Source organism: Trichechus manatus, unplaced genomic scaffold, assembly GCF_000243295.1.
Source record: "Trichechus manatus latirostris isolate Lorelei unplaced genomic scaffold, TriManLat1.0 scaffold00078, whole genome shotgun sequence".
Classification (NCBI taxonomy): Eukaryota; Metazoa; Chordata; class Mammalia; order Sirenia; family Trichechidae; genus Trichechus; species Trichechus manatus.
In genome coordinates this window covers 10,965,583-10,991,917 of record NW_004444014.1, presented here as the reverse complement: position 1 = coordinate 10,991,917, position 26,335 = coordinate 10,965,583, and the positions used below count along the sequence as shown (strand labels likewise).

Here is a 26,335-nt window from a genome sequence, read left to right as displayed (position 1 = left end):
TAAATCACATCAGGGAGACTGTTTTTTTTCCCCCTTAAGAGAGAGAAAGAGAACAAGAGCACAAGTGACATTTGGAGCCATAATACCTTAAAGTCAATATCATTACCTCTGATATTTACTGTCAGCTTGTGGCGCCGGGGAAGTGGGAAAGTTCACCCATCTCTCCCTACGCCAACCGCGTTGTTGCCAAGAGCTTCTCCCGCCCTCCTCTCTCTACCTTTGTGCAACTCCAGTTAATTGTTTGGCCGTGTTAACACCCTCCACACACCCAGCCAGGCTTCCAGCAGGGCTAGGGGAGGGTGGGCTCGGTGAAGAGGCGGAGCCAGCTGGGTGGGTATTTGGGGTCCAGGATCTCCAAGGTGGGTGTCGGAGGGCACCAGCCTGGGTGTCACAGAGCCACCTTCCAGCCCCAACCTTAACACACTCTCAGGGTCATTTGGGTCTCAGTGACTCCAGGTGAGAATGGGTATGGGGATAAAAAACCAAACCCATTGCCATCGAGTTGATTGGGACTCATGGGGATATGTGCCCTGTACTATGCCCCAGGATGCAGGCATGCATGCATTCATCTATTCATGCATCATTCTATCAGGTGAGAACTCCACCTTCTCCTGCCTCCCAACCCAACTTTGTGAGTTTTGATTTTCCTCTTGTGCACAATGCTGACGAATCCAGCATCTGACCCCACCTCCGTCTTCAGCCGGATCCTCTCCTCCCCCCTGCCATTTTCCCTACTCTTGACCACAGCTCCGATGCGGTTCTATCTCGTGCTCTCATACTTCTGTTTGCAGAATCTTCTCTTTCAGCGCTTCCTGCCTATCTGACCCTTGGGTCTGGAGCCTCCCCCAACAGTGAAACAGCACACAGCAGGGCCTGGGGGCTCCCCAGGGGAGGGTGGAGGAAGGGGCTGTCCCCCTTGGTTCCCAGCTGGCCTCAGCTTCCATCACCCGTGCCAAGGTCCCACCCCATCCTGGCCACTGCAATCACTGACCATTCCTCTTCCCAGGGGCCTGGTTTGATTTCAAATCCAGTTTTCTGCCATCAAACTTCCTCCTTCCCCATGTTGGTGGCCAGCTTCTGTCACTTTCAGCTGGCCAAGTCATTCTTCCAGCCTGACTCCAGGGTTTGGGGCCATCTTGGCGTGGAGGGAGTAGGCAGCCACAACACCCTCCTCCCCACCCTCAAGTGTGTGAGCTGCCCATTCACACCTGTGGACGTCTGTGTGCTGTGGCTGTGCAGGTGGGCTTGCACCATCTGTGTGAGAGCTCAAGCACGTGCCATGAGGACCCTGGGTGAATGTCTGGGTGTCCCTGTTTGGGAGGGTGGGCATGTTAGTCCGTAGGCACTCCCGACCTCAGGATCATCTGCCTTCTGGGGGCTGAGTGCTTGCTTGGGCAGCTCTAAGGTAGATTCTAGAATGGGGAGGGGAGAGAAGGACAGGCTGGGGTGATTGGCAAAGCTGAGCTGAAGTTCATTTCGAGATACTGCCTCAGGGAGCTGCAAATCCCCTGCCTCCTCCCCAGCCCCTCCAAGCTGCTGAGCCTCCTTCCCTTGACTGCAGCTTCCACCATAGGGTACAGACACCCAGATGTGTAACTGTCTCCCCCAGCATACTGCAGCATATGATGGGGTGGTGGGAGGCTGGGCTCAGTCTCGGGTCTGGTGGGACCCAAGCCCTCGCCCAGCCATTACCTGAGGACCATGCTGACCCCTAGATGTCAGGTCTCAGGAGACACTGGCCAGGGAAAGCACAGCGAGCTCTGCCCCTGCATGAGATCCCTGCATGCTTCACCGAGCTCTGGGACTCTGGGCTGCGGAAAATGGTGGGAAGCATCAGCTCCCCTGCTCGCCTCCACTGAGCTGAGACTGAGTGGACTTTGTTCCCTCTCCTCAGAGGGGCCTTCTGGCTCGCCTCAGCCAAACGCTCCTTCTAAGCAGAAGGTATCCACTGCCTGAAAACAGAGGACCCCTGGCTCCCCGAGGTCTGCAAGCTGAGGTCTGCTGTGGCTCCAAGCTCCCAGTTCAATAGTCTCCATCCCAGAAAGCTTCTCTTGGCTTAGAGCCTGTTCATTCCTCCTTCTGAGCCTGATGAGGGGCGGGAGAGGACGGCTGCCTCTCTCCAGCTAGGGCAGGGGCCATTCCACCTTCGCTGGGTTATATTTCTAATGGATTAGCTCTGCTGCTTGGCGTGAGGGGCGCTCTGCTTTTCCCACCAGCCCCACCCACCGGGGTCTCAGATGTTATTGGAGGTCATGTGGCAGGGTGGCGATGCCACTGGGATTTCTCCACACCTGGTGGGAATTGCAGAACCCAGGCTCATTTACAAGGGAACTTTGGGGCCATTCAGCCTCTCTATGTCTTAACTATAGATCCCCATTAAATGACTCCTGCTCTGTGGTATCCGATTCATCTACCTACAGTACCTTAACCCCACAACTGTGGCCAAGTAGCCTTTGTACAACAGTGAAATCTAGCATGCTTTTCACGTTTACCTGAAATCTGACTTCTAGTAGTTTCCATTAAGTGACCCTCATTTTGTCCTTTGGGGCCACAGGAAACAAACCTAGTCTCTTTTCCATGGGACTGCCCTTGAATGCTGCCCATCTGTCAATTTGTCCTACTATGGTGGCTTGAGTGTTGCTATGATGCTGGATTTATGCCACTGGTATTTCAAATACCAGCAGGGTCACTCATGGTGGACAAGTTTCAGTGGAGCCTCCAGACTAAGTCAGACTAAGAAGAAAGGTCTGGAGGTCTACCTACTTCTGAAAATTAGCCAATGAAAACCTTATGGTGTATATGTATCTATGTGACTGTATGCACACACACACACACACACGCACACACACACACACATATATATGTGTATGGATGTAGTAAAGCACATAGGGGGCACAATTAAGGATACTTCATAGATATAATCAAACACCTCGTGGGATTGGTTTTCTGGATTTGAAGGATTAGGACCATTGTTTCATAGAACGTCTCAGTTAACTGACATAATATAGTTCATAAAGTTATGTTCTACATCTTAGTTTGGTGAGTAGTGTGTGGGGTCTTTAAAGCTTGTGAGTTGTCATCTAAGATACAACCACTGGCATCTACTTGTCCAGAGTAAAAGAGAAAGAAGGAAACCAAAGACTCAAAGAAGAAACTAGTCTACAGGACAAATAGTCTACATGAATCACAGCCTCATCTACCATAAGACCAGAAGAACTAGATGGTGCCTGGCTACCACTACTGACCATTCTAATCAGGGATACAATTTCTAAACAACAACAGCAAACAAAGAAAAAGCCAGACCTACTGGACTGGTTGAGATGGGAGGACCTCCCGAGACTATTGCCCTGAGATACTCTTCAAACCTTGAACCACCTTGTAGCTAAATAACAGACTGGCTCACAAAATAGTGAATATCACCCATAAGTACCGTGCTCCTTTAAAAAATCGCCTATACGAGACTGAATGGTCAACAATTATTGCAAAACAAAGATGAAAATGTAAAGAGGCAAGGAAACTAGATTAATGGAAATAGAACAACCAGGATGGAAATAATGAGAATGTGCACACACTGTGGAGATGTCACTGAACAATTTGTGTAGAAATGGTTCACTGGGAACCTAAACTTCTGTGTCAACCTTCACCAAAAAGACAATAAAATATTGTTTAAAATAATATGGATCACAACAGAATATTGCTCGATATGGTGCTGGAAAATGCATCCCCTAGGTTGAACACTCAAAATACACAGTGGCTGCAACAGTGGACTCAAGTATACCAACATCATGAAGATGGTGCAGAACCAGGCAATGTTTTGTTCTGCTGTACATGGTGTCGCCATGAGCTGAAGCCAACTCAACCGCAACTCACAACAACAGCCCATGAATGACCATTGTCTTAGTCAACTAGTGCTGCTATAACAGAAATACCACAAGTGGATGACTTTAACAAACAGACATTTATTCTCTCACAGTCTGGTAGGCTAGATGTCTAAATTCAGGGTGCCAGCTTCAGGGGGAGGCCTTCTCTCTCCATTGGCTCTGGGGAAAGGTCCTTGTCATCAATCTTCCCTGTCAAGGAGCTTCTCGGTGCAGGGACCCCGGGTCCAAAGGACATGCTCTTTCTTGGTGGTATGAGGTTCCCGTGTCTCTCTGCTTGCTTCTCTCTTTTATATCTCAAAAGATATTGGCTTAAGACACAACCTGATCTTGTAGATTGAGCCCTGCCTCATTAACATAACTGCTGCTAATCCTGCCACATTAACATCATAGAGGTAGGATTTACAACACGTAGGAAAATCACATCAGATGACAAAATGGTGGACAATCACGCAATACTGGGAATCATGGACTAGCCAAGGTGACACACATTTTTGGGGGACACAGTTCAATCCATAACAAGCATTCTCCTAGTTGGTCCTCCCCAGGAATAACAGTATTGCTTTCTTAAACCATGTGTCATGTATCATACACGTAAAGTCTTCCTCTGGCCCAGTCACTCTTCTCCGAATACAGTTTTTACCTGACCTCCCAGTGGTTCCCAAAACTGGTTGGAACAGCACCCCTCAGAGTGGGACTCCCACCTCCCTCCTAGGTATCACACTTCTGTAATACAGCCTAAGGTGCAGTTAGGTCTCAGGGCAGCCACATTTTGCTGAAGACTCATATTGACTTGTCAACAGAGGCACCTCCCTTGACAGCAGCAGCTGCTTTTAAGCCACATCTTGTCCTTTCTATGTGTCTGCAGCTAGATTTTTGGCTCCAGGTGAAAGGCCCAACATTTCTCCTTATTAAACTTTATCTTGTTAGATTATACCCATTGCCTCGCTCTGCTGAGATCTTTTTTGTACTCTTATTCTGTCATCTAATGGAGGTACCCTTCCTCTCAGCTACAAGTCAACTGAAAATTCAGTCAGTCTGACTGACATGTCTTCTTCAGCCAAGTCATTGATAAAAATGTAGATTAGGGCAAGATCCAGGGCAGAGGCAGCTCTTTATCTGGAGACATCTCCCTAGTTTGAAACCTGCTTAATTACCACTACACATTAGGAACAGGTCTCCAACCAGTTATGCACCAATCTGATTACTCTGTCATCCAGACCATTATCCCCTAATTGCCCACAAGATCCTCATGAGAAAAACTTGCTGGGACGGGGTGGGTCGGGAGGTGGGGGGAGCGTTATGCAGGTGGGGTCACAGAACTCAAACTGACCAGTCAGTGAAAGCAACAAGTCGTCTGGCTTGACTTCTTGGGGAGCCCCTGGTGGATCCCAAGGACCACTGCTTCTTTCTTTAGGCACTGCCCTGACATCTATTCTAGAATCTTGCTGAGGATTGACACATACTCACTGGTCTGTCGTTTAGGGAACTCCCCTTCTCTCTTTGGTGGAAACCAGACTTGCGTGTGTCTCTCAGGCTCTAGGGCACTGTTACCATTTTCCGTATTCCCCAAAGATTATTTACCAAGAATTCGGTCAACAAACATTTATCAGCCATGCTAGGAACAGGTAGCAAAAAGCTGAAAAAATCATGCACCAGCCCTGGAGTGGTCCCCAGGGTGTCAAGGTCTTGAGGGTGCTCTGTGGGTCCTTGGGGCCTGATTACTGACCAGGGGCCCCCTGACCCTGGCCTCTGAGGGTGTGCATCGGCCCTCACAGAGGAGTGAGCTCCTCATGGTCTTCTCTCTCCAGGACTGTGGCCACTCCACTCCCTAGTCAACAGCTCTTCCTTCCCATGCAGGTTCTCAGCCTGAAAACCTAGAAGCCCCTCATGATCCACTTAATGAAAAACTCACCGAACAATGCCAGGATCCTAGTGTGAGTTTTCTTTTCTTTTTGAAAAAATTTATTGTGGCAAAATATGTTCAACATAAAAATGGCCATTTTAACCAATTTTAAGTGTACAATTTATTAATTACATTTGTAGTGTTGTGCAACTGTTACTACTATCTATTTCCAAAACTTTTCATTACCCCAAACGGACACTCAAGGAGCCCTGTGGTGCAATGGTTAAGCGCTTGGCTGCTAACCGAAAGGTTGGCTGTTTCCACCCACCTAGGGGCTCCGTTGGAGAAAGACCTGGTGATTTGTTTCCGTAAAGATTACAGCCTAGAAAACTCTATGGGGCAGTTCTACTCTGTCACATGGGGTCACTATGTGTCTAAATTGACTCGACAGCACGCAATAACAACAAGAAGAAGTAGAAACCCAGTATCCCTTAATTAATAACTCCCCATTCCGCCCTTTCCCCTGCTCCTGGTAACCTGTGATCTACTTTCTGTTTCTATGCATTTACCTATTCTAGATATTTCATATAAGTGGAATTATATGATATTTGTTTTTTTATATCTGGCTTATTTCACTTAGCATAATGTTTTCAAGATTCATCCATGTCATAGCATGTATCCGAACTTCATTCCTTTTTAAGGCTGAATAATACTCCATTGTGTTCATATGCCACCTTTTGTTTATCCATTCATCTGTTGATAGACACTTGGGTTGTAACTACCCTTGAGCTATAGTGAACAGTGCTGGTTCCTGCTTTCAATTCTTTTGAGTATATACCTAGGAGTGGAATTGCTGGGTCCTATGGTAATTCTATGTTTATAGTATGGGGTTTCTTCATTTGTTGTTGGCTTGAGGGAAAGACAGAGAAGAGGCATGGTCTTGCTAATAGGAACTGGGCTCTCAGAAGCTGGGTGGGGAAAGGCATGGCCCTCTGCTACGCCCAATGAGCGTGACCAAGGAAGGCTCATTCCCAAAGGGATGGCCCAGGATGGAATAAAAACAGCCCCAGAAGGGTTGGAGCAGTCCTCAAACAGTGCCCAGGCCCTGGGTGTAGAGTCATAAGAGTGACCGAGGCATATGCCTGATTCACAGGCAGGGGGAACAAGGTCCTGGGGCCAGGGAGATCATAGGCTGGTTTGGAGGCAGCACAGTCCAACGCTCGTAAGCTTATGCTTCTTTCTTTCTTCTTTAATGTGCAGTTGGAGTTTGGTAAAAACATTAAGGTAGATGATCAACCCCAAACCAACCTGTTGCCATAGAGTCGATTCCGACTCATGGTGACCTCACGTATTACAGAGGAGAACTGCGCCGTTGGGTTTTCTTAGCTGTAACCTTTACAGAGACATCTTCAGGCTTTTCTTCTGAGGTGTCTCTGGGTGGGTTTGAACTGCCAATCTTTAGGTTAGTGGTTGAGTGCGAAACATTTGCGCCACTCAGGGACCTATGGTAGATAATAGACTCTAGGAAAGGGAAGCGTTCTCTCATGGGCAGGGTCCTGCTTGAGCCAGTGAGCTGGTGTGGTGTTCCGAGAGCCGGGGGAGGGGCGGTGCCAGAGGAAGAAGAAGAGCCAAGGAGACAGGAGTTAGGGATTCTGTACTCAGCAACAGACATGTATTACCTTCCCTTTACCTGCTAACTTCAAGTGCTTTCACAGATATTATCCCCTCTACACCTCACACCCAGCCAGGAAGGTCCGCGGGGGAAAGATGACTCTCATTTTACAGGTGGGGATGTCAGGATGGCCTGGGGAGACTGCCCTTGACTGACCCCATCTTTTAAGGCAGAGCCATGTACCCCTGGTTTCCCATGTCTGAGTCTCGAAGGAGACTGTTCCTTCTCACTGCTGGCTCAGAGCCCCACCTGGTCAGCCCAGATCAATCACCTGAGGGAGACCTCTCGCAGGCCCAGACTTCTGCTCTGGGCCTGAAAGAACCTCTCTTTCCTTGAGGAACTTTACTGGAAAAAAGAACAATAACACAGCAATAGTGATGATAAACATTATCCGTGATTAGCAGACACCGATATTTACTCACTCCATCTTCACCACCACCCTGGGAGAGGGGCACTTAGAATACCCATTTTACAGATGAGGTAACTGAGGCACAGAGCCAGCTGCGTCTCAATACCTCCCTGCCCAGGGTCGGATGGTGGTTCAGACTCTAAGGGAAGGGGCTATTGGTAGGAGGAGTCTGAAGGGCCGAGATGGGTCAGATCCAGTGAGGCAGAGGGGAGTAGGGAGCGCGCTGTGCCAGCCAGGTGCCGAGGGCAAGGGCATCCCATGTACCAGTGCTCCTGCCAGGTGCAAGGCCTGTCCTGCAGGAGGGCCATGAGGGGCCCAAGTGGGCAGGTGAGGGAGCTACTCCCAACACCACAGCCTCTGGCACGCTGCCCAAGGGCTCCCAGAAGGCTGATGATCTAGAGCCACCTGGTTAAAGATGCACTTTAATCGAACAATAATATCAGGGAGTGATGAGCCACAATACATGAGCTCTTGCCAAATGAAAAATCTGAGCGGAGACTGTGGGAGGTGAGTGATGGACTGGGAGTGTGCTCCGTTACCCAAATCTACAACAGTTCTCGGGCAGGGGAGATGGCCCTGCCCGCAGCCTTGCCAAGCTAGTGAGCTGCTCTGTTCATCTTAGCTCTGCCGAGAAGCTCCCTGCAGGCTCTCACCTCACGTCGCCTACTCCCTCAGTCCAGCCCTCAAGGCTCAATGAAACTAATTTCTACAGGTGGGCGGTCCCACTGTGAGCCCCCTGCCCAGCTGGCCTGCAAAGGGCATGGGTGTCTCGATCCTGTGTCCACCTTTGCTCACGCTGCTCACCTCCACTTTGACGTCCTTTCCCTCCAGTCCAAGTCCCTGGGTGGTGCAAACAGTCAATGTGCTAGGCTGCTAAGCAAAAGATTGGGGATTCGAGTCTACCCAGAGGTGCCTCAGAAGAAAGGACTGGTGATCTACTTCTGAAAAGTCAGCCATGGAGCACAATTCTACTCTTATATACATGGGGTTGCCAAGAGTTGGATTCCTCTCTACAACAACTGCCTCCCTGGCCCAATCCAGCTCTGAACTCCCATGGCCAGAAACCCTTGTGCCCTACCCTGCAAGAAGCCTCCAGACTTGCCCCTCCTCTCTGATCTCCACCTTCTCATAATGACCCATCACTGGCAACCCACAGGGCTCACTGCCTGTTCTGCAGGTGGTCAGATCCTGAGTACTGACAATCACATGCAGCGTGCAGAAGTGGGGTCTCCCTGGTCTTGTGCCCCACATGTACACAGTACAGGGCAGGGCACTCACGAGGTGCTCTGGAAGTCTCAGGTGATGGCTCTGAATTAATTCTGTGACGGAACGGCCTCCAAAAGACCACTTTGTCCCATCTTGCCTGGTTTCTTCCCCAGGAGAGGGTGAAGAAGACTAGAGGCACAGAGTGGAGACACGTGCTTACATAACACTGAGTTCCAGTCTCCTCTGTGCTTCCTACTGGCTGTGCAGCTTGGGGTTAGTGGCCCTGCCTCTCTGAGCTGTGGCCCCCTCATCTGTAAAATGGGGATGGCATGAGCTGTCAGGTTGCTGTGAGGATGCCATGGTCCAGGTCCACTCCTAGCACAGTGTCAGGCATGTGGGCACTCTGGGAGTTGGATGGTGGTATGTGCATGGCTGCGTGTTCCTGTCTGTGGGAGCAGTGTGTTTGTGGCGTGTGAGCCTGTCTGGCCTTTGATGTGTATCTTCAGGTTGAGTGTGTGTATGGGATGACCATCACTCATCCACTGACCATCCCAGGCCTAGCACAGACCAGCTGGCCCCGGAAGAGGGGAGCAGGGCTGGCTATGTCCAGAGTGAGGCAGTGGTGTGTGTGTGTGTGTGTGTGGTGTGACCTCCAAAACCTCCTTACCACAGAGTATAAATATTTATACAGACATCTGCCATAAATATGCCCACATGGCAAACAAACGAATTGCAAAGGTAACTTTGGGGGGTTTTACAAAAGTGCTTATTGATGGGGTTGAAGAACACCGAAGGAAATGAGCTTTCAGGAGAAAGAGCCATCTGGACAGCTCTTGGACATGCAGCTGGGTTACCCCAAGGCCTGCAGGGCTGGGCCCCTCAGCCAGCTCAGGGGGCACACCCAGTGGAGCCCCCCACAGACTCAGCTGTGGCCTAGCACGGGAGGGATACACAAATCACCCAGAGACGACCGTGTACAACAAGCTTGACCCGGCAGTTTATTTAATCTTGCCACACCTCTGCAGATAGGGAAACTAAGGCACAGAACGGGCAAGTGGCTTTGGTAAGTGGTGGAGCCAGGATGCAAACTCGTGTGTGACTGTGTGTGTGTTCAGTGTGCAGCCCAGTGCCCCAGAATGCTGCCCACCGAGGCTCCGCGGAGCTAGAGGCCTGAGTTTGTGAGACAGAACAGGGGCCACAGCCAAGCTCCCCTACTCTTTCACCCTACAAACACTGTTTTTGATGACCGTCCCCCATTCCCCCCAGGCACTATGCTCTGTCCTGGGGGAAACTTACCTACTCCAGCCCCTCCCTGTGTGTCTCTTTAATTGGGTCCACAAGAACCTTATTACCTGGTAGCTAGTTCCTTTGCTTTTCCTGTCACAAATTATCCTAACGATGTGACCCAGGACAAGATGTTAATTGCAATGGAAAGTAATCAATTTCCTTTACTGAGCACAAGCTCGTGGGCAGGTGAGTCACAAGCAGAGACGGGGTTCTTAATGAGGAGGGACCTGAAACATCCATCCGGGCTGCTGCAGTGGCCTCACGCTGCCCCTTCCACCTCTGCTTCCTCCCCGAGCCCTTACCCTTTCCCCTTCAAGGACAACCCTCAAGCCAACTCTTTCAGGACCCAGCAGCCTCCCACTTCTCCGGCCCATGTCCCTCTCAGGGCCACCTACCTCTCAGGAGCTCCTATGGCTCCCTGACCCCCAATGAGTCGAGCTCAGTCCTCCTTCCTGGCATATGAAGCCTCTGTAATCTGCCCCAAGCAGTGTCACCTCCTGCAACCCAGCTGGCCACCTTGATGTCCCTGCACACACTACACCCATGCCCACTGATAGCTTTCTTCTGCAGCTCTGTGTCTGCCCCAGGTGTGTTCCCCCCTCTCCAATTCTTCTGGCAGGAGCTCAGCCTTCCTCTGGGCCTAAAGGCTTCCTTGTCTACAATGCTGGGGCTGGAGAACCCCAGGAAGGCTGTGAGAGGACTTGACTGCAATACAGGCCCTCTCTCCTGGGTAGCACAAATAGTTTGTACTTGACTACTATTTGAAAGGTTGGTGGTTGGAGTCCACCCAGTAGTGCTGTGGAAGAAAGGCCTGGCGATCTGCTTCCATAAAGATTACAGCCAAGAAAACCCTATGGAGCAGTTTTTTGTTTTGATGGCAACAGGTTTTTGTTTTGTTTTGCTGTTTCTGTTGTGCCAAAATGCATCATCCCAGGGACTTGGGGCTCTGGGCTGGAGAAAACGAGTCCCGGGGTATGGCCCTGCCTTGGTGGAAAGTGGGCAAGGAAGGCCAAGGGGGCCCCTGCAAAGAGGCCACAGTGCTTGCCTGGCTCACCTTTCGGGATGCAGGGGGAGGGCAGGCTCTTCTTCCCCAGGCTGGGGGAGTCTGGGCATATCCAAGCTCACTTCCTGTCGGACAAATCCTGATGTGGGCTCCTTGTGGGAGCTCTGCTCAAACTGAAGACAGAGCAGATAGCCCCTTATTGCTGTTGTTAGGTGCCCTCGAGTCAATTCGACTTATAGTAACCCCATGTGACAGAGTAGGGCTGCCGCACAGGTTTTTCTAAGCTGTCATCTTTACCAGAGTAGATTGCAAGGTCTTTCTCCCTCTGAGCTGCTGGGCGGGTTCAAACCAATGGCTAACAGCTGAACGCTTAACTGCTATGCCACCAGGGATCCTTCACCTCGTGGGTCCATCTGGGTTTCTATCCTGAGGGTTTGCTTTCTGTGGGAGGAAGGGTCCAGGGGAGTGGGGGAAGTGGGCACGATGGGGGCGGAGGTGAGAGGGGTAGGGGAGGTGGAGGAGGGAGGAAAGAAGGAGATAATTAAAGCAAAAAGGAGAAATAAAAGAAAGGAAAGGAGCAGGAACAGGACAAAGTGGGGAGGACTAGAGAAGGCGAGGGAGAGAAGAGGGAGACTGTGGGGAGAGGAAGAGAGGAGGAGGGGAGAAAGGAGCTGTCAGGTAAACAGGCTTCCTGGGAAGGTCCTGATGAGAAGGACGACTGAGGACAGACCTCCAGGAGCCGCCCACCCGGTTTAAGGTCCAGATGACTAGCTCAGGGTCCAGGTGGGCTCTGAAGTCATTGGAAACGAAGGGGCGGCACTGAGGAGACAGCCACGGGAGCTAATGGAGAGAATGAGAAACATACACAAACCCCACTTACAACCCGCTGCCTGGGACGGGGCTGTTGGAAAAGACAGGTGCGTTCACGCGGCTGGCTCGAGTGACTCAGGCCAAATCCTGCCTCTGGGGTCCGAGGTGTAGAGGGGTCTTCCCCCCGTCCCCCACCCCAGCCTAGTCTGAGAAGGTGCTGCCCAGCTAGGAAGGAGAATTCATTCACCCTGGGGCGGGGTGAGGGGGCAGCAGGGGTGGAGGGCTGGTGTGGTTTGAGGAGTAGGGGTTTGGGATACTGGAAGGGGGGAAGAGGGAAGAATAGGCCTGCGCACAGAGGAGAGGAAGAGGAGGAGCGGAAGGAGCTGAAAGGGCTGAGGGATAAGGGGCGATGTGGTGTTAGGGAGGAAAAGATAAGGGAGAAGAAGGAACCCAAAGGCAAGGGAGAGGGGGTTCCTGAGAGGGAGCTGGGCCTCTCCTCCGAGCACTCCCAAATAAGGGAGGCTGGGCTTCCGGAAGCCCTGCTGGGGAAGGGAAGACAGCCACACTCTTGTTCCCTCTTTAAGAAACTGAAGAGGTCAGCTCCCACTCAGCCTGTTCCCCCTTACCCAGGGGCAAAGTAGGCACGGGGTGTTGCCCCCATCAGCCCCGTGCCTGAGCCCTTCTCCTGAGAGCACCATGTGTTGGGCAGAGGCTGGGAGAGGAAGGCCCTGCTGCAATGCTCAGCCCCCTTGGGTTGAAGATGTGCGGTGTGGCCAGCAGTGGTCCTGCAGGGGCCGGGGCAGCTGGACAAGAGAAGCAGGAGCCCAGGGTGGGAGTGGGCACTGAGAGGGCTGCGGGGCTGGCCAAGGACAAATTCCCTCCACTTGACAATTTCCCCGTGAGTCCACAATTCTATTAAATAGGATAATGGATTTTAAAATGCCTCGAAAAGCAGAGTGCTCTAAGATGGGCGGCGTTATTGTTATTAACAACCGCATCCTTCTTAGTGCGCGGAGAGGGAATAAATCAGAAAACACTCGCAAAAAGCAAGTCCCTTGGAAGCATTCATTTCCGTGAAATAAACACATAGATATTATAACCTCCAAATCAAAGGGAAATAGCACTTGGGGGTAAACCATGCTTTTATTTTTTAGGGTTTTATTAAAACCCGCAAATGGTGGGAAAATAGGTCTTAGAGGATCAGCTAAGGAACAACACAGTCAGGCCTGCCCTGCCCTGACCAGAGAGGGAGCAGCTGTGGGGTGCATGGCCCTGGGGGGCAGCACAGGGGGGGTTCAGGAACACAAAACAGGCCCTTAGATGTATACCCTAGAAGGGCAGGGCCTTGTGCAACTACCCACCTCTGTCCCCCAGGGCCTGGCCCAGGGCAGGCACATAGGCAGAGCTCCATAAATATTAGTTGAATGAAGTAGTTGGGTGGAGGAATGGATGGAAGGATGGATGATGGGTTCCCTGGGACAGGGGTTGTCTTCACCCTGTTCTCTCTCTTTGGCCCTGGGGGTGGCTTTGATTGTTCCCCGACACCCCAACCGATGGCCAATGCTACTGAGGGAGTACGTGGGAGTCGAGGTGGGGTGGCCGTTCTAAAAGGGACCGTGGGTATGATTTTTTCTGTCTTACCTCATTAAGCTTAGCTTCCAATTACGTGTTAATGATGCTGGCTGCCTTTTGTAGGCTGAAGTTTACTGCAGTGTCTTTAAATTTAATCACCTCCATAATGGCCAGCTCTGGCATCACAAATAAGAGGCCATGAGAAAAAAAAATACAGTCCTTTGCTCCTGAATGAACTGGCAAGATCTGGGGTCCCAGTGAGGCCAGAAAAGTCCTTCAAAGTCCTCTCACCCTAGAGACATTGTAAGAAATTCTGAGCTCTGTCTTCTAGTGCTTCACACTGGGCTTCTTCTGCTTCCTTACTCACAACTGCATCAAGAGGGATGAGGGTCAGACTCAGGGAAGGACTTCCTACCTGTGCTGGGACATAGGCAGAGCTTGAAAGGGCTCTTCTGAGAGGGGCTATTATTGGAGATCTCCTGAGAGAGTGTCTGAGAGATCCCTGGGACCCACTCTTGGCCCTCTCCATCTTTCCCTCGGGTGCTTGGTGCATGGTGCAGGAGAGAGGCAAAGGGAAATCATGTTGCTTTCCTGCTTAGAGACCCCTCGCTCCTGGACCTATCCTCCCACTCACAAAGTTGATGAGTCTTAGGGGACCATGGGCTCAGGACCAGATCTCATGCCCACTGTTATAGATTGAATTGTGTTCCCCCGAAACCTGTTGTAAATCCTAACCCCTACCCACATGCAGGAGCCCCTGAACGGTGCAAATGGTAATGTGCTTGACTACTGTTCCACCCGGAGGAGCCTTGGAAGACAGGCCTGGTGATCTGTTTCCAAAAGATCACAGCCTTGAAAACCCTATGGAGCAGTTCTACTCTGCTCACATGGGGGCACCATGAGTTGGAATTGATTTGATGGCAGCTAACAGCAAAGACGTACCTGTGAATGTAATCCCATTTGGGTGTACACAGTGTGTCTTAAACCTAACCACTTTTGAGATGTGAAAAGAGCAGATTAGGCACAGAAGCCAGTAAGCACAAATTGGGAAACATAGATGCCATGTGGAGATCTCCAAGGAATGCCAAGAAGAATGCGAGAGAAGCTGAGACAAGGATTTTCCCCAGAGTGGACAGAGAGAGCCTTCCTCTAGAGCTGAAGCCCTGAATTCAGACTTCTAGTCTCCTAAAACTGTGAGAAAGTAAATTTGTTTGTTAAAGCCACCCATTTGTGGTTTTTCTGTTATAGCAGCACTAGATAACTGAGACACGCCAATCTTCCATTGCGCCATATTGAGCTGTAGCCAGAACTTTAGGTTCCTTGAAGCTTGTGACTGTTGCCTCCATCCTCCTTGGCCCTCTTCCCACCTCCCATCCTGTCCTATATTTGAGTTGAACCCAAGGGGCTGGCCCTCCCAAAACTATTGTGGTTTTGGAGATGCAGAAAGATGCTTCCCTGCCCTTACCTCCCTCTCCGACCAGCTGCTCAGCTGCCTGTAATACCACCATCTGACATACCTCCTCTCCTTTGGGAATGACAGTGAAGGTGCTGGTTAAAATGCAGAACTTGCCTTCCACACCTTGCCAAAAAAGTGTCCCTGAAGCCCCCACTTTGCCTGCCACTATCCTTCTGGGGAAACTTCTGCCTTCCCCAGTGCTCATGTGGGTCTGAGGTCTCCTCTCCTGGGCTTCAGGTTCAAGATCTGTGTGCAACCTCTCTATCCCACTATTTCCACCAAGCCAATTTGCACACCATCCTTACCCAATGCCCAAAGCCACACTCATGTCCTCCTCTGTACCCTGGCCTCTGCTGCTCCCTCCGCTCTTCTAGAAGTAATCCATCCATTATCCATCCATCCCTCCATCATTCATCTATTCATCCATCCACCATTCATCCATCCATCCATCCATCCATCCTCAATCCATCATCCATCTATCCATCATTCATCTATTCATCCATCCACCATTCATCCATCCATCCATCCATCCTCAATCCATCATCCATCTATCCATCATTCATCTATCCATCCATCCATCATTCATCTATCATTTATCCATCCTTTAATCATCCATCCATCCACCATCATCCATCCATCATTTATCTATCTATCCACCCATCCATCCATCCATCCATCCATCATCCATCATCTATCTATCCATCATGATCCATCCACCCATTCATGCAACCACCAGTATTGAGGGCCTACTTGGTGCCAGGCCCTACACTCATGCATAAGGTCCAGTCCAGCCTTCAGGGAGCCACACTGGAGTAAGAAGATAGATAAACAATTAGGAAATTGTATCATAAAATCATAAAAAAAAGTCTCTCTCATGTGAGCTCTAAAGGACAACTGGATGAGGCCCTCACCTTCTGTCTGGGCTCAGCTCAAGCCCCCTGGCTGCCTGCTCTGAGCTCCAGGAATGCTGAAGGTTGTATCACACTATATGGGGGCTCCAAGGGTAGGTGGGCTTCCTTAGGTGGGAGCTTTGCAGGTCCCCCAGGGCACTGAACACTCTGTCACATGAACGTTCTCTTAAGATGAGAGATGGAGGTGGGTCTTGCCTCTACCATTTGGCTGAGGAGTCCCTAAGGGCAGGGGTGGTGTCCCTTATTCCTCTCCATCTCTAACCACTGATCAGAGTAGGATTTAGATCTGGAGTTTTTTGACTGAGCTCAAATGACATCTTATGGCTGATTTGCTGATGGGGGAGACCTTCATGCACCCCCACTGTCTTCTGGGTTAAGCTCAGATTCCTGTGGGCCCCCAGCCCTCCCTCCTGCTTGGCCCGATTCCTGCATCTACACAGAATTCATAACAAGACCCTGTCCTGCCATTATTGCCTTGCCCATCTATAGCTCAACTAGCAAGCCATCTACCTCACTCTGGACCACAACGAACACAGAACCAGTAAGTAGGCCATAAAGGCCCTTAAAGTTTACTAATCCCTTCACTGGTTCAGCAAATGTAAAATATTTATGGTCCGTACATTAAAACTTTTGCGCTCTTTGCTCGTAGAAAACCCATTCTAGGGCTATCCACTGCTAGTTTACAAACAATGTTGACAACCTCCCTCAATCTCCTCCCAAAATCTGAGTGCCCTGATTCAGGCACTACTACATCCCCAGTGAGGGCAACTAGAAAAAGGCATCATGTTTAGAAAGGAGAGGGTCAGTGAAAACGAGAGACACCCTCAATGAGATGGATGGACACAGTTGCCACAACAATGGACCCAAACATGCCAACGATCATGAAAATGGCACAGGACTGGCAACATTTCATTCTGTTTTACTTAAGGTCACCATGAGTCAGAGTCAACTCGACGGCAACAAACTACAGCAGTGCATGGAACAGTCTGGCACACACATACCCCTGGATGAATGCACGGAGCTCCCTTATTCTGGTTTCCATAATCAGAGCTAATCGGTTTTGGATTTAATCAAAAGGGGCAAGAGGTGGTCTGCAAGGCCGAGGTCTGGAAGGCAAGGCGGAGCAGACCAAACACCACCGAGAGAAACAAGAACCTCAAAAACACAGTTGGGGTGGGGGCAGGAGAAGAAACGGCCCCACCCCTGCTGTGTATCCTTGACAGTACCACGCTGCATAAAGACAAACTCAGGTCAGGAGGAAGCCTTTGGGCGAGGTTTTGCTACTGAGTCAGAAAACAGGGCACTTGGAATGTAGGTTACAAAGATGTTCACTCGAAGTAGTTAAAATGAAAGTTTACAGGTTTCGTTGCTTGAAAGAGGCAATCCTCAGCCAGCTGAAAACTCTATTATACATAATATTTACTTTCCAGATGGTTCATGTATAATACAGAAGTCTGTAATATACAGCGCCAGGATTGTTTCCTCCCATGCCAAACGCCATGTGGCATCTGTAAAGCCCTCCTTTCTTTTCAAAGCACGTTCACCTCCGTTATCTATTTGGATTCCCGTGATAGTCCCGGGAAGCAGAGAAGTCAGGTATTAACCCTATTTTACCGAAGAGGAAACAGGCCCACAGAGATGAATGTCCTGCGCAAGTTCTGACTGCCACCAACAACAGAGCCAGGCTTCAGACTCCCAGTCCAGTGTTCTTGCCATCAGAGCAAGCTGCCTCCCAAGCCCTTCTCCTCTCTCAGGATCTCCGGAAAGAATGAATTCTCCCTGAGCACAGCAGACCTGCCCTGCCTGGGGCCCAGCTGGGTTCCCCTTCTCAGGCAGCCCTTCCAGATACCTCGGCCACACTGCTTGCTCTCCACTGCTCTGCATAGCCCTCCCAAGCTCTGAGCTTGTCCTGCCTCTCTACTACTAATTGCCAGGCTGGGCAGAGATACTCAGTTGGGGGTACCAGAGATAGACTGATTGATCGATGGAAGGAAGTCATGTAGGTTGTGTGATGGGAGGAGGACAAGAGAAGCTTCCCAAGTCTTGTTACCTCACTTATGGCGTGGGGGAGGGGAGGCTCTCTGTCCTTCCTGAGCTGCTAAATGCTGTCACAAAACATTTATTAATATGCAAATTCTAAGTGGCAATCTGGACCCAGTCGGGTTGTGCTAATTTGCACATTAATATCTGTCTTCAGGCTGGCCTCAGTGCTGGAGAGGAAGGTGGTGGGACTTGGAATGGGGATGTGGAGGGAAGATGCAGGTGGGGCAGGGTGGAGGGGCAGGCCCTGTGGCCAGTCCTGATAGGGGTCAGCAGGGACAAAAGCCAGCTGGCAGCGGAGGGGCTAGGAACACAGGCCCTGGACACTAGCCTCTGGCTCCTACTGGTGCCCGAGGTCTCAAAGCCAAGGTAGGAGTCCTGCAAGGGAAGGGGCTCAGCAGCAGTCAGAGCCCAGAGAGGGTGCTGGTGTCGGGAAACAGAGCAGAGTGAAGAAGTAGAAGAAATAACTAGGGAGCATCACATGCCACTTCTGCTGGGCAGTGTGGGCCCTGCTTCCCCCACCTCATGCTTGGTGCAGTAGCTCTCACTCCCCGGTAATGGGAATGACTAAGGAACTCCTCCTGATTTACTTGCTCCTACCTGGACCAGGACTGGTCCTCCACAAAGGCCATCCATGTGACACAGTCCTCTCTGTCTGCCTGTCCCAGGGTGACCTGCTCTCCTCAGTGGCCTCATATTTCCCCCATTAAAGTCACTGATGAGTACAGAACCATATGTCTCAGATTTGCTGCAATCCCCATTCCAAGTTGCTTTCCCTTTGTCCCTTGTACACTTTTATTTGGCAGACTATGTGTCTGGCTTAATTTTTTTGTTAAGAAACTCTAATGACCTTTTTCAATGGGTTCAGCAGTGGTGGTGGTGGTGGGGATGCTAAGAGAAGGGGGAGCTGCATAAGGTAGCCTCCCCCTACCTTAACTTGTTGTCATAACCCAGTTAACCAGACAGAACAGCAGTCATCTGAGCCAATATGTCCTCCCTCCAATTCCCACTTCCCACAATGCCGTCTTAGTGACTGGCTGTGTTCTCATTTGACTAATTCTTCAAACTCTGCCCTGTGCAGCAAGCCCTGCCTGGTATCCTATCCAGAATAGTTTTTCAGCGACACATTATCTGTCACATACTTAGTTTTGAATGTTTCTCTAATAGTTTCATGTGTGAATCTTGTTTCTCCAGTTACACGGGAAGTTCTCGCCCACAGTACCTGGTAGAGACTAGCCATGTGGCATGTGTTTAATATACACTTATCAATTCTCCAAAGTATTTTCATCAGTTGACACATTTTACCAGACTAAGAAATAGTCAAGCTATTATTCCCAGATGCTATACTTCATAGTGCTCAAGTGTGACATTTATTGTTACTTCATAAATTTAAATTTAGGGATTCGGTTATTCACAATAAACTAAACTTGCAATTCTTGACACGGCCACCAGGTGGTGGTGGTGTGTCTTAGCAGATCCTTGAAAGCTAAACACAGAAGGCGTTTGCTTTGGGCATATTTTCTAGACAATATGCTGTTAAAGTATTCATCTTTCTTACTTTAATACCATTTTAGTTTACATGCTCTTATGTGATAGTCACGTGGTCTCTCCCTCAAGGACTGCCTGCTCTTGTGGGATGGACAGATGTACAAAAGGATGGCAATATTAGTGATGTGTGTTGAAATCAACCAAGTGTTCTGGAAGCTTAGAGAAATGAATAATTAGCTCAAATAATTACCTTTCACAGAGGAAGTGACATCAGAAGAAGGTAAGGAGAAAACAAGAGTTTGCCAGAAGTGTGGGTGTCCATGTAAATGGAGGTGCTCTCTGCGGAGGGAAGTCAGAATGTACAAAGGAACAGAGATAATGATGAGGGAGGGTGTTATGGATTGAATTGAGTCCCCGCAAAATATGTGCTGGAATCCTAACCCTTATACCTGTGGAGTGACCCTATTTAGAAATAGGGTTTTCTTTGTTATGTTAATGAGGCCATCTTGGCACAGGGTGTGTCCTACACCTAATCACTTCTGGGTTATAAAAAGAGCAGATCAGATGCAGAGACAGGCACAAATAGGGGAGGGGCAGCATCCATGTGAGGATCATCTATAAGCCAAGGAACCAAGGAGCACCCAGGGCTACCGACAAGGAAGGAGTCGACATGGCCGTGACCCTGATTTGGACTTTCAGCCTCCAGAACTGAGAAAATAAATGTCTGTTCTTTAAAGCCACCTACTTGTGATATTTCTGTTACAGCAGCCCAGGAAATAATACAGAGGGCTAAGAAGTCATGTGGCTGAGGGAGACTTCCTGACCTTCACAAGCAAGGAGTGTGAAGCCACTGAGAGCTGGAACTCCAAAACATGGCAGGAGCATTTTAGGTTTAGAGGGACCGTTGTGGGGCGGTGTGGGTGAGAGATGAGAGTGTTGGCTTTCAGTGGTGGAGAGCCAAGCTAGAACAGGGGTCCTAGGGAGAGAGTTGGGCCCTGCTGGGAGGAAGAAGGTAATGCTGGGAGTGAGAGGTAAGTCCGAGGAAGGAAGGGGAGTCTGATGATTGGATGAGGGCCTGGTGAGGCAGCGTCAACATGGATGACGCCAAGCTGTCCTGATTTGGAGACCGTGTAGATGATGACACTATTAACTGAGAGTGAGAACACACACTTTCCCACTAATTATCCTTAGAAAAAGTCAAAATAGAACTTTTGATTGAATTAAATTAACTTGAACGTGGTGCCATTAAACAGAAGATTGGAAAGTCTTATAAAACAAGCCTATCAAGAAAACAACAATTCAGGTACCATTCAGTTCCTTTCTCAATAATCTTTAACTGTTATGGTCCTAAATAGTTTCTCTTTTCCTAAACAGTTTCCCCTCTAGGGTTTCTGAGATGAAACCCTTAACTACACGCTTACCTTTTCACTTTGCTCTCACACCTCAGAGCAGGTACAGAGTTGGGTCCTGTGAATTCTCTTTGTATGAAAAAGCCTCTATTGCCCCCTAGGGGATAGGTTTGCGCTCCTCAGTGATCTAAAGAAGGAAGCACCAGCAGAAAACATGATGGGCTGCGCCTCTTATCGGGTCCTGGGCTTCCTTGGTTCTAGTCTGAGTGGCAGCATCTGAGAGAGATGGCACTCACAGGGCTGAGTCTGCCTGCACCCCGGGGCTTCCTGGCCCCTCCAGCCTGGGTTGGGGATGTGTGGGAATTGCTTTGACCCTGGCCTTAGCCAAGGAACAGATTCTAGCAGCTCAAGGAGAGAGATGACCCCACGTTCCTCTTGAGCTGGGCATTACTTTGTGCCAGAGGCTGCCCCTCTGTCCCTGCCCTCTGACTAGTTTGTACTTTGCTGGCAGCCAGGGGGATACCAGAAGGAGGGTCTAGGCCAGCTGAGCCCCACAGAGAAGCTGAGCTGGTGCCTCTGGGCCAGACCATGCTCTCCTCACCAGCAGGCTGGCAGGCACCCCCTGGAACCTGCCCCTGGGTCCCGGCTGGGCCTCTGGCTCTTCCTTCTCCTCTTCCTTCTCCTCTTCTTCACTCCCTTCTTTTCCTCTTATACCTCTTCTACCTTCTCCAGTACCCGGGGCGCCCTGGCCCAGACTTAACCCGGGCGCTGTTACCTCTCTGACTTTCCTGCTGCTTGAGGCCCCTCTCAGAGTCTAATGAGCTCAAGGCAGCAACACCCTCTTAGATCTGTAGCTGTAATTCATTAGCATAATGGGCCTTCTTACTAGCACTTATTGGCAATAAATGCTAATGAGAGGGAGGAGCCGCTGCGTCCCCCTTCTGTGGGAGTAGGTGGGCCTTCCCAGGGCCTCCACAGGCACACACTGAGGGCCCCTCCTAGACATGGCCTCGCTCCCCCTCCCTCTGGTCACTCACCTTCTCCAATACCTCCTGCCCCATCGCCTCCCTCTGCCGGGAGAACCTCAGCTCTCTCTGTCCTGGACCCTCCAAAGGATGCTGGGCCGGAGTCTGGTCCATGAGAAGAGCGCTGGTGGGCAGTGCGGTCCATGCAAGACAGTCAGCAGGGATTCCCTGGGTGCCGACTATGGGTCCTTCCTGAGGGTGGGTCCCATCAAAGCTCCCTGGACCCTCACTCACACACGGTTACCTGCGGCAGTCAGCACCTCTGTGGACAGGCCTGGGGTCCTGAGCTGGTGAAGCAGGGAGGGAGTTGTACCCAAAGTTCCCAATGGTCAATTAAAGTGAAAAAAAAAAAGTGAAGGGACACAATATTGAGAGTTGGGGACATACCCCCTTTTGCAGATGTGACGGGGACAGAGACTGGGGTTGTGGTGGGGGTCCCTCAAATTGTGGATCCCCATGTTTCTCTCAAGCAGTCCAGCCTTTCTTTGGGCCTCTCTTGAGCTGCCCAAACACACACCCACCTGGTGCCAGCCGAGCTGCCGAGCCTGCAGGCCACGGGCATGTAGAGCTCCTGAAATTTATGGTTAGACTTTATGACAATGGAAATATATTTTTAATTGAGGTTTGCACCACCATTACACTGCTAATTTAATTATTCCCTATATTTCATCCATCACCATCTGATCCTCAGGAAGCAAATAGCTTGTCTTCTTGACAAGAAAACACCAAACCGATTAAAAGTGTGTGCGGGAGGGGGCTGGGCTGTGATGTGCTCCCTAGGGCTGGACCCCTGATGCCCAGGGAGGAGGTGAGCACATGCAAGCAGTGGCGGATGTCTCTACTCCCTTGCTCTCACACACACACTCTTGAATATGGTCGCCTCCTATAAGCCCGCACCCTGGTCTATCCTACAGCCACACGGTTACCCGAACATCATACACACACAGACACACACACACACACACACACACACACACACACACACACACACACTCACTCACTTAGAGCAGGCATGTACCGGAAAACGCTCCACCCAACTCACACCTAATCTGTTGTCCATGACAGTGAATCCACCCTGGTCACACATACACCTCCTGGAGAGTCACTCATGACTGCCTCACACGAGGACACTGTCAGGAGCCAGCCTGGGTCCCTCATGCTCATTCAAGGGCTCCAAGAATCCTTCAGGGGTGTGGGCTTAGAGTGCTGTGAGGATCAAGGCTTCTCCTACACAGGACTCAGGGCTCCAGCGTGCACTGTCCTCATCCAGGAATGTGGCCACCACAGCTCTCCACTAGCCAGTCTGTGGGATTGGGGGACTGCCTCTTTGTGCTTCCCGACCTGCTGGCCCAGGACGCCCTCCAAGATGCTTGCTCCACCCCCACTTCTATGTGTATAGGTGCAAATGTCATGGACGAATGCCACCGGATGACACAGTGTGGGTTACATAGGTGCCCAAAGGAGTGTGGCTGTGTGTCTGTTTGTCCACTTGATTCTTTCTGTTCTCCATTCCATCACACCCCAATTTCCTAGAGCCCTTGGGGATGAGAGAACTGAGAGACATTTGTGGCAGCCCCTCTCCCCCTCCAAGTCCCATGACCTGCAGTGGCACCCCCGTCATCCCCACCCCACCAAGCTCTGTCCCTCCTGCCACCTCATGGCCATGCTCAGGCTTGGCCTCCTTTTCTAACAGTTTTGTGCATGGGGGTTTCTCACCCCACCTAAACGGAGTTTCTTTAAGAGTGGTGTTGTGGATTAAATGGTGTCCCCCTAAAATACGTGTTGGAGTCCTAACCCCTCTACCTGTGGATGTAATCCTGTTTGGGAATAGGGTTTTCTTTGTTATGTTAATTAGATTCTACCACAAGTAGAGTGGGTTCTAAATCTAATCACTCCTGAGTTAAAAAAAGAGCAGATTAGACATAGAGATAGGAACATATCGCGGTGGGGATGGAAAAGGGAGACAGACATGGGGGGACTGTCTACAAGCCAAAGAACCAAGGAATGCCTGGGTCTACCTATAAGGAAGGAATCGACACTGCCGAGACCCTGATTTGGACTTTTAGCCTCCAAAACTGTAAGAACATAAATTTCTGTTCTTTAAAGCCATTCACCGTCTAGGGTCTTATAAGTTAGCGAGCGGCTATCTAAGATGCATCAGTTGGTCCCAACCACCTGGAGTAAAGGAGAATGAAGAACACCAAAGACACAAGGAAAGTATTAGCCCAAGAGACAGAAAGGGCCACATAAACCAGAGACTTCATCAGCCTGAGACCAGAAGAACTAGATGGTGCCCAACTACCACCAATGATGCCCTGACAGGGAACACAACAGAGAGTCCCTGATGGAGCAGGAGAAAAGTGGGGTGCAGAACTCAAATTCTAGTAAGAAGACCAGACTTAGTGGTCTGACTGAGACTGGAGGAACCCCAGAAATCATGGCCCCTGTACTCTCTGTCACCCCAGAACTAAAATCATTCCCGAAGCCAGCTCTTCAGACAAAGATTAGACTGGACTGTGGGACATAAAATGATACTCATGAAGAGTGTGCTTCTTAGCTCAAGTAGATACATGAGACTAAATGGGCAGCTTCTGTCCGGAGGTGAGATGAGAAGGCAGAGAGGGTCAGGAGCTGGTTGAATGGACATGGGAAATCCAGGGTGGAAAGGAGGAGTGTGCTGTCACAGTATAGGGAGAGCAATTAGGGTCACATGACAATGTATGTATAAATTCTTGTATGAGAGACTAACTTGAATTGTAAATTTTCACTTACAGTACAATTAAAAAAAAAAAAAAAAGCCACTCACCTGTGGTATTTCTGCAGCAGCAGCACTAGGAACCTGAGACAGGTGGTTCCTGGGTTTTCTCCTCTGCTGGGCACATGGCCTAGTTAAGTCGAGCTTGTTGACTGTGGTGAGTCCAGCTGCTCGTGAGGGTGTCACTTGCCAGGGGCAAGGCCCTGGCAAAGTCTCAGGGGAGCAGGAGACAGCTAGGGGCAGTGGACATAGCACAAGTCTCTGGGGGTACTCAGTCAATACTGAATGAGTGAATGAATGAATGAAAGAACAAATGAGTGAACAGCCAGAACAAGAGCCACATGTGAGAGGGAGCTGGTGAAAGGAACAGGCACGGGTGGAGCGAGGGCTGGTGGAGGGGGTGGGTGCTGCTGCTGAGCACACGGTGGTGGCACTGCCATTACTCATCGTGAAAGCTCCAGGTGCCTGATGCAGGCCCGGCAGACTTCTGACCCAGCCTGATCAATCCTAATGGGATGGAGTAGAGGGGTTGCCACTGGAGGGAGAGGGCCACCCGTCCCCCATGATGTCCCCATCCTTGTAACTTTGTCAGCTGTCACAGCAGCCCAGACTGCAGGAGGCTTCCCACCTCAGCCACATCTGGTCTCCTCTGGCCAGCCTGAGCCACCACCAGAGAGGGGCTGTGGAGAGGAGAGGTCAGGGGTGATGTGGGGAGGGGGCCCTAAATCATGGGCTGTAAGTGGCCAGAGACAAAAGCATAAGGATCAGGCAGAGGGAGGCCTCTCAGCAAAAGGCCCCTGGACTCTAATTCACACTTGTTTCCTGAAAGGGGCAGGGGTTCAGGGACCTTCCCTTAACCATCTAAGGTACATAGACACATACTCAGGCAATCTGTCACTCTTCGAGGAGAACATCTAAATCCATGCCTCCAGGAATTCACCATGGTAGTCTTGCCCAAGTAGCTCTCTCTCCTTGGAAGCCTGCACTGTTCACTCTGCACGCAGGGTGGGCCCTCCTGGTGCCATACTGCTTGACGAGGTCCTATGTGCCAGACAGATGTGTGTGTGTTCATGTGGTCCTGTCTGCCAGGCTGGGCAGGCTGGGCTGCCCCTACGCACGTCTCTGTCATTGCTGTGAGTTGTTTACACGTCTGTCCCCCCACCAGACCATTGGCTTCCTAAGGATGGGACTCTCCATTGTTCATCTCTGATGTCTAACTCTTAGCACAGTCACTAGATAGATAGACAGACAGACAGATAGACAGGTAGATAGCTGCTACTGAGTCGACTCCGACCCTTGGTGACCCCATGGACAACATCTTCACAATCATTGGTAAGCTGGAGTTCATTATTGCGACCACTGTGTATTCTGAATGCCTTCCAACCTAGGGGGCTCATCCTCCAGCACTGTATCGGACACTATTCTGTTGTGCTCTGTAGGGTTTTCATTGGCTAATTTTTGGAAGCAGATTGCTAGGTCTTTCTTCCTAGTCTGTCTTAGTCTGGAAGCTCCACTGCGACCTAACCACCATGGGTAACTGTCTTAGTCATCCAGTGCTGCTACAACAGAAATACCACAATTGGATGGCTTTAACAAAGAGAAGTTTATTTCCTCACAGTTAAAGTAGG

The 26,335-nt window shown here is 50.3% G+C and overlaps 1 protein-coding gene across 50 annotated transcripts in view; it reads right to left on the bottom strand.

Annotated features, from left to right (window-relative positions):
- Positions 1-26,335, bottom strand: part of CELF4 (CUGBP Elav-like family member 4) — a 343,629-nt gene that overhangs the window by 124,047 nt on the left and 193,247 nt on the right. For 47 of the 50 annotated variants that reach the window (XM_012556802.1, XM_023735393.1, XM_023735392.1 and 44 more), the window contains exon 4: positions 10,978-10,998. The exons of 2 other annotated variants lie outside the window; for them this stretch is intronic. In XM_012556802.1, the coding sequence (XP_012412256.1) occupies positions 10,978-10,998 (21 nt within the window). Of the gene's footprint in view, positions 1-10,977; positions 11,020-26,335 lie in introns of all 50 variants that reach the window. One more of the 50 variants, XM_004380899.2, reaches the window with a different exon arrangement.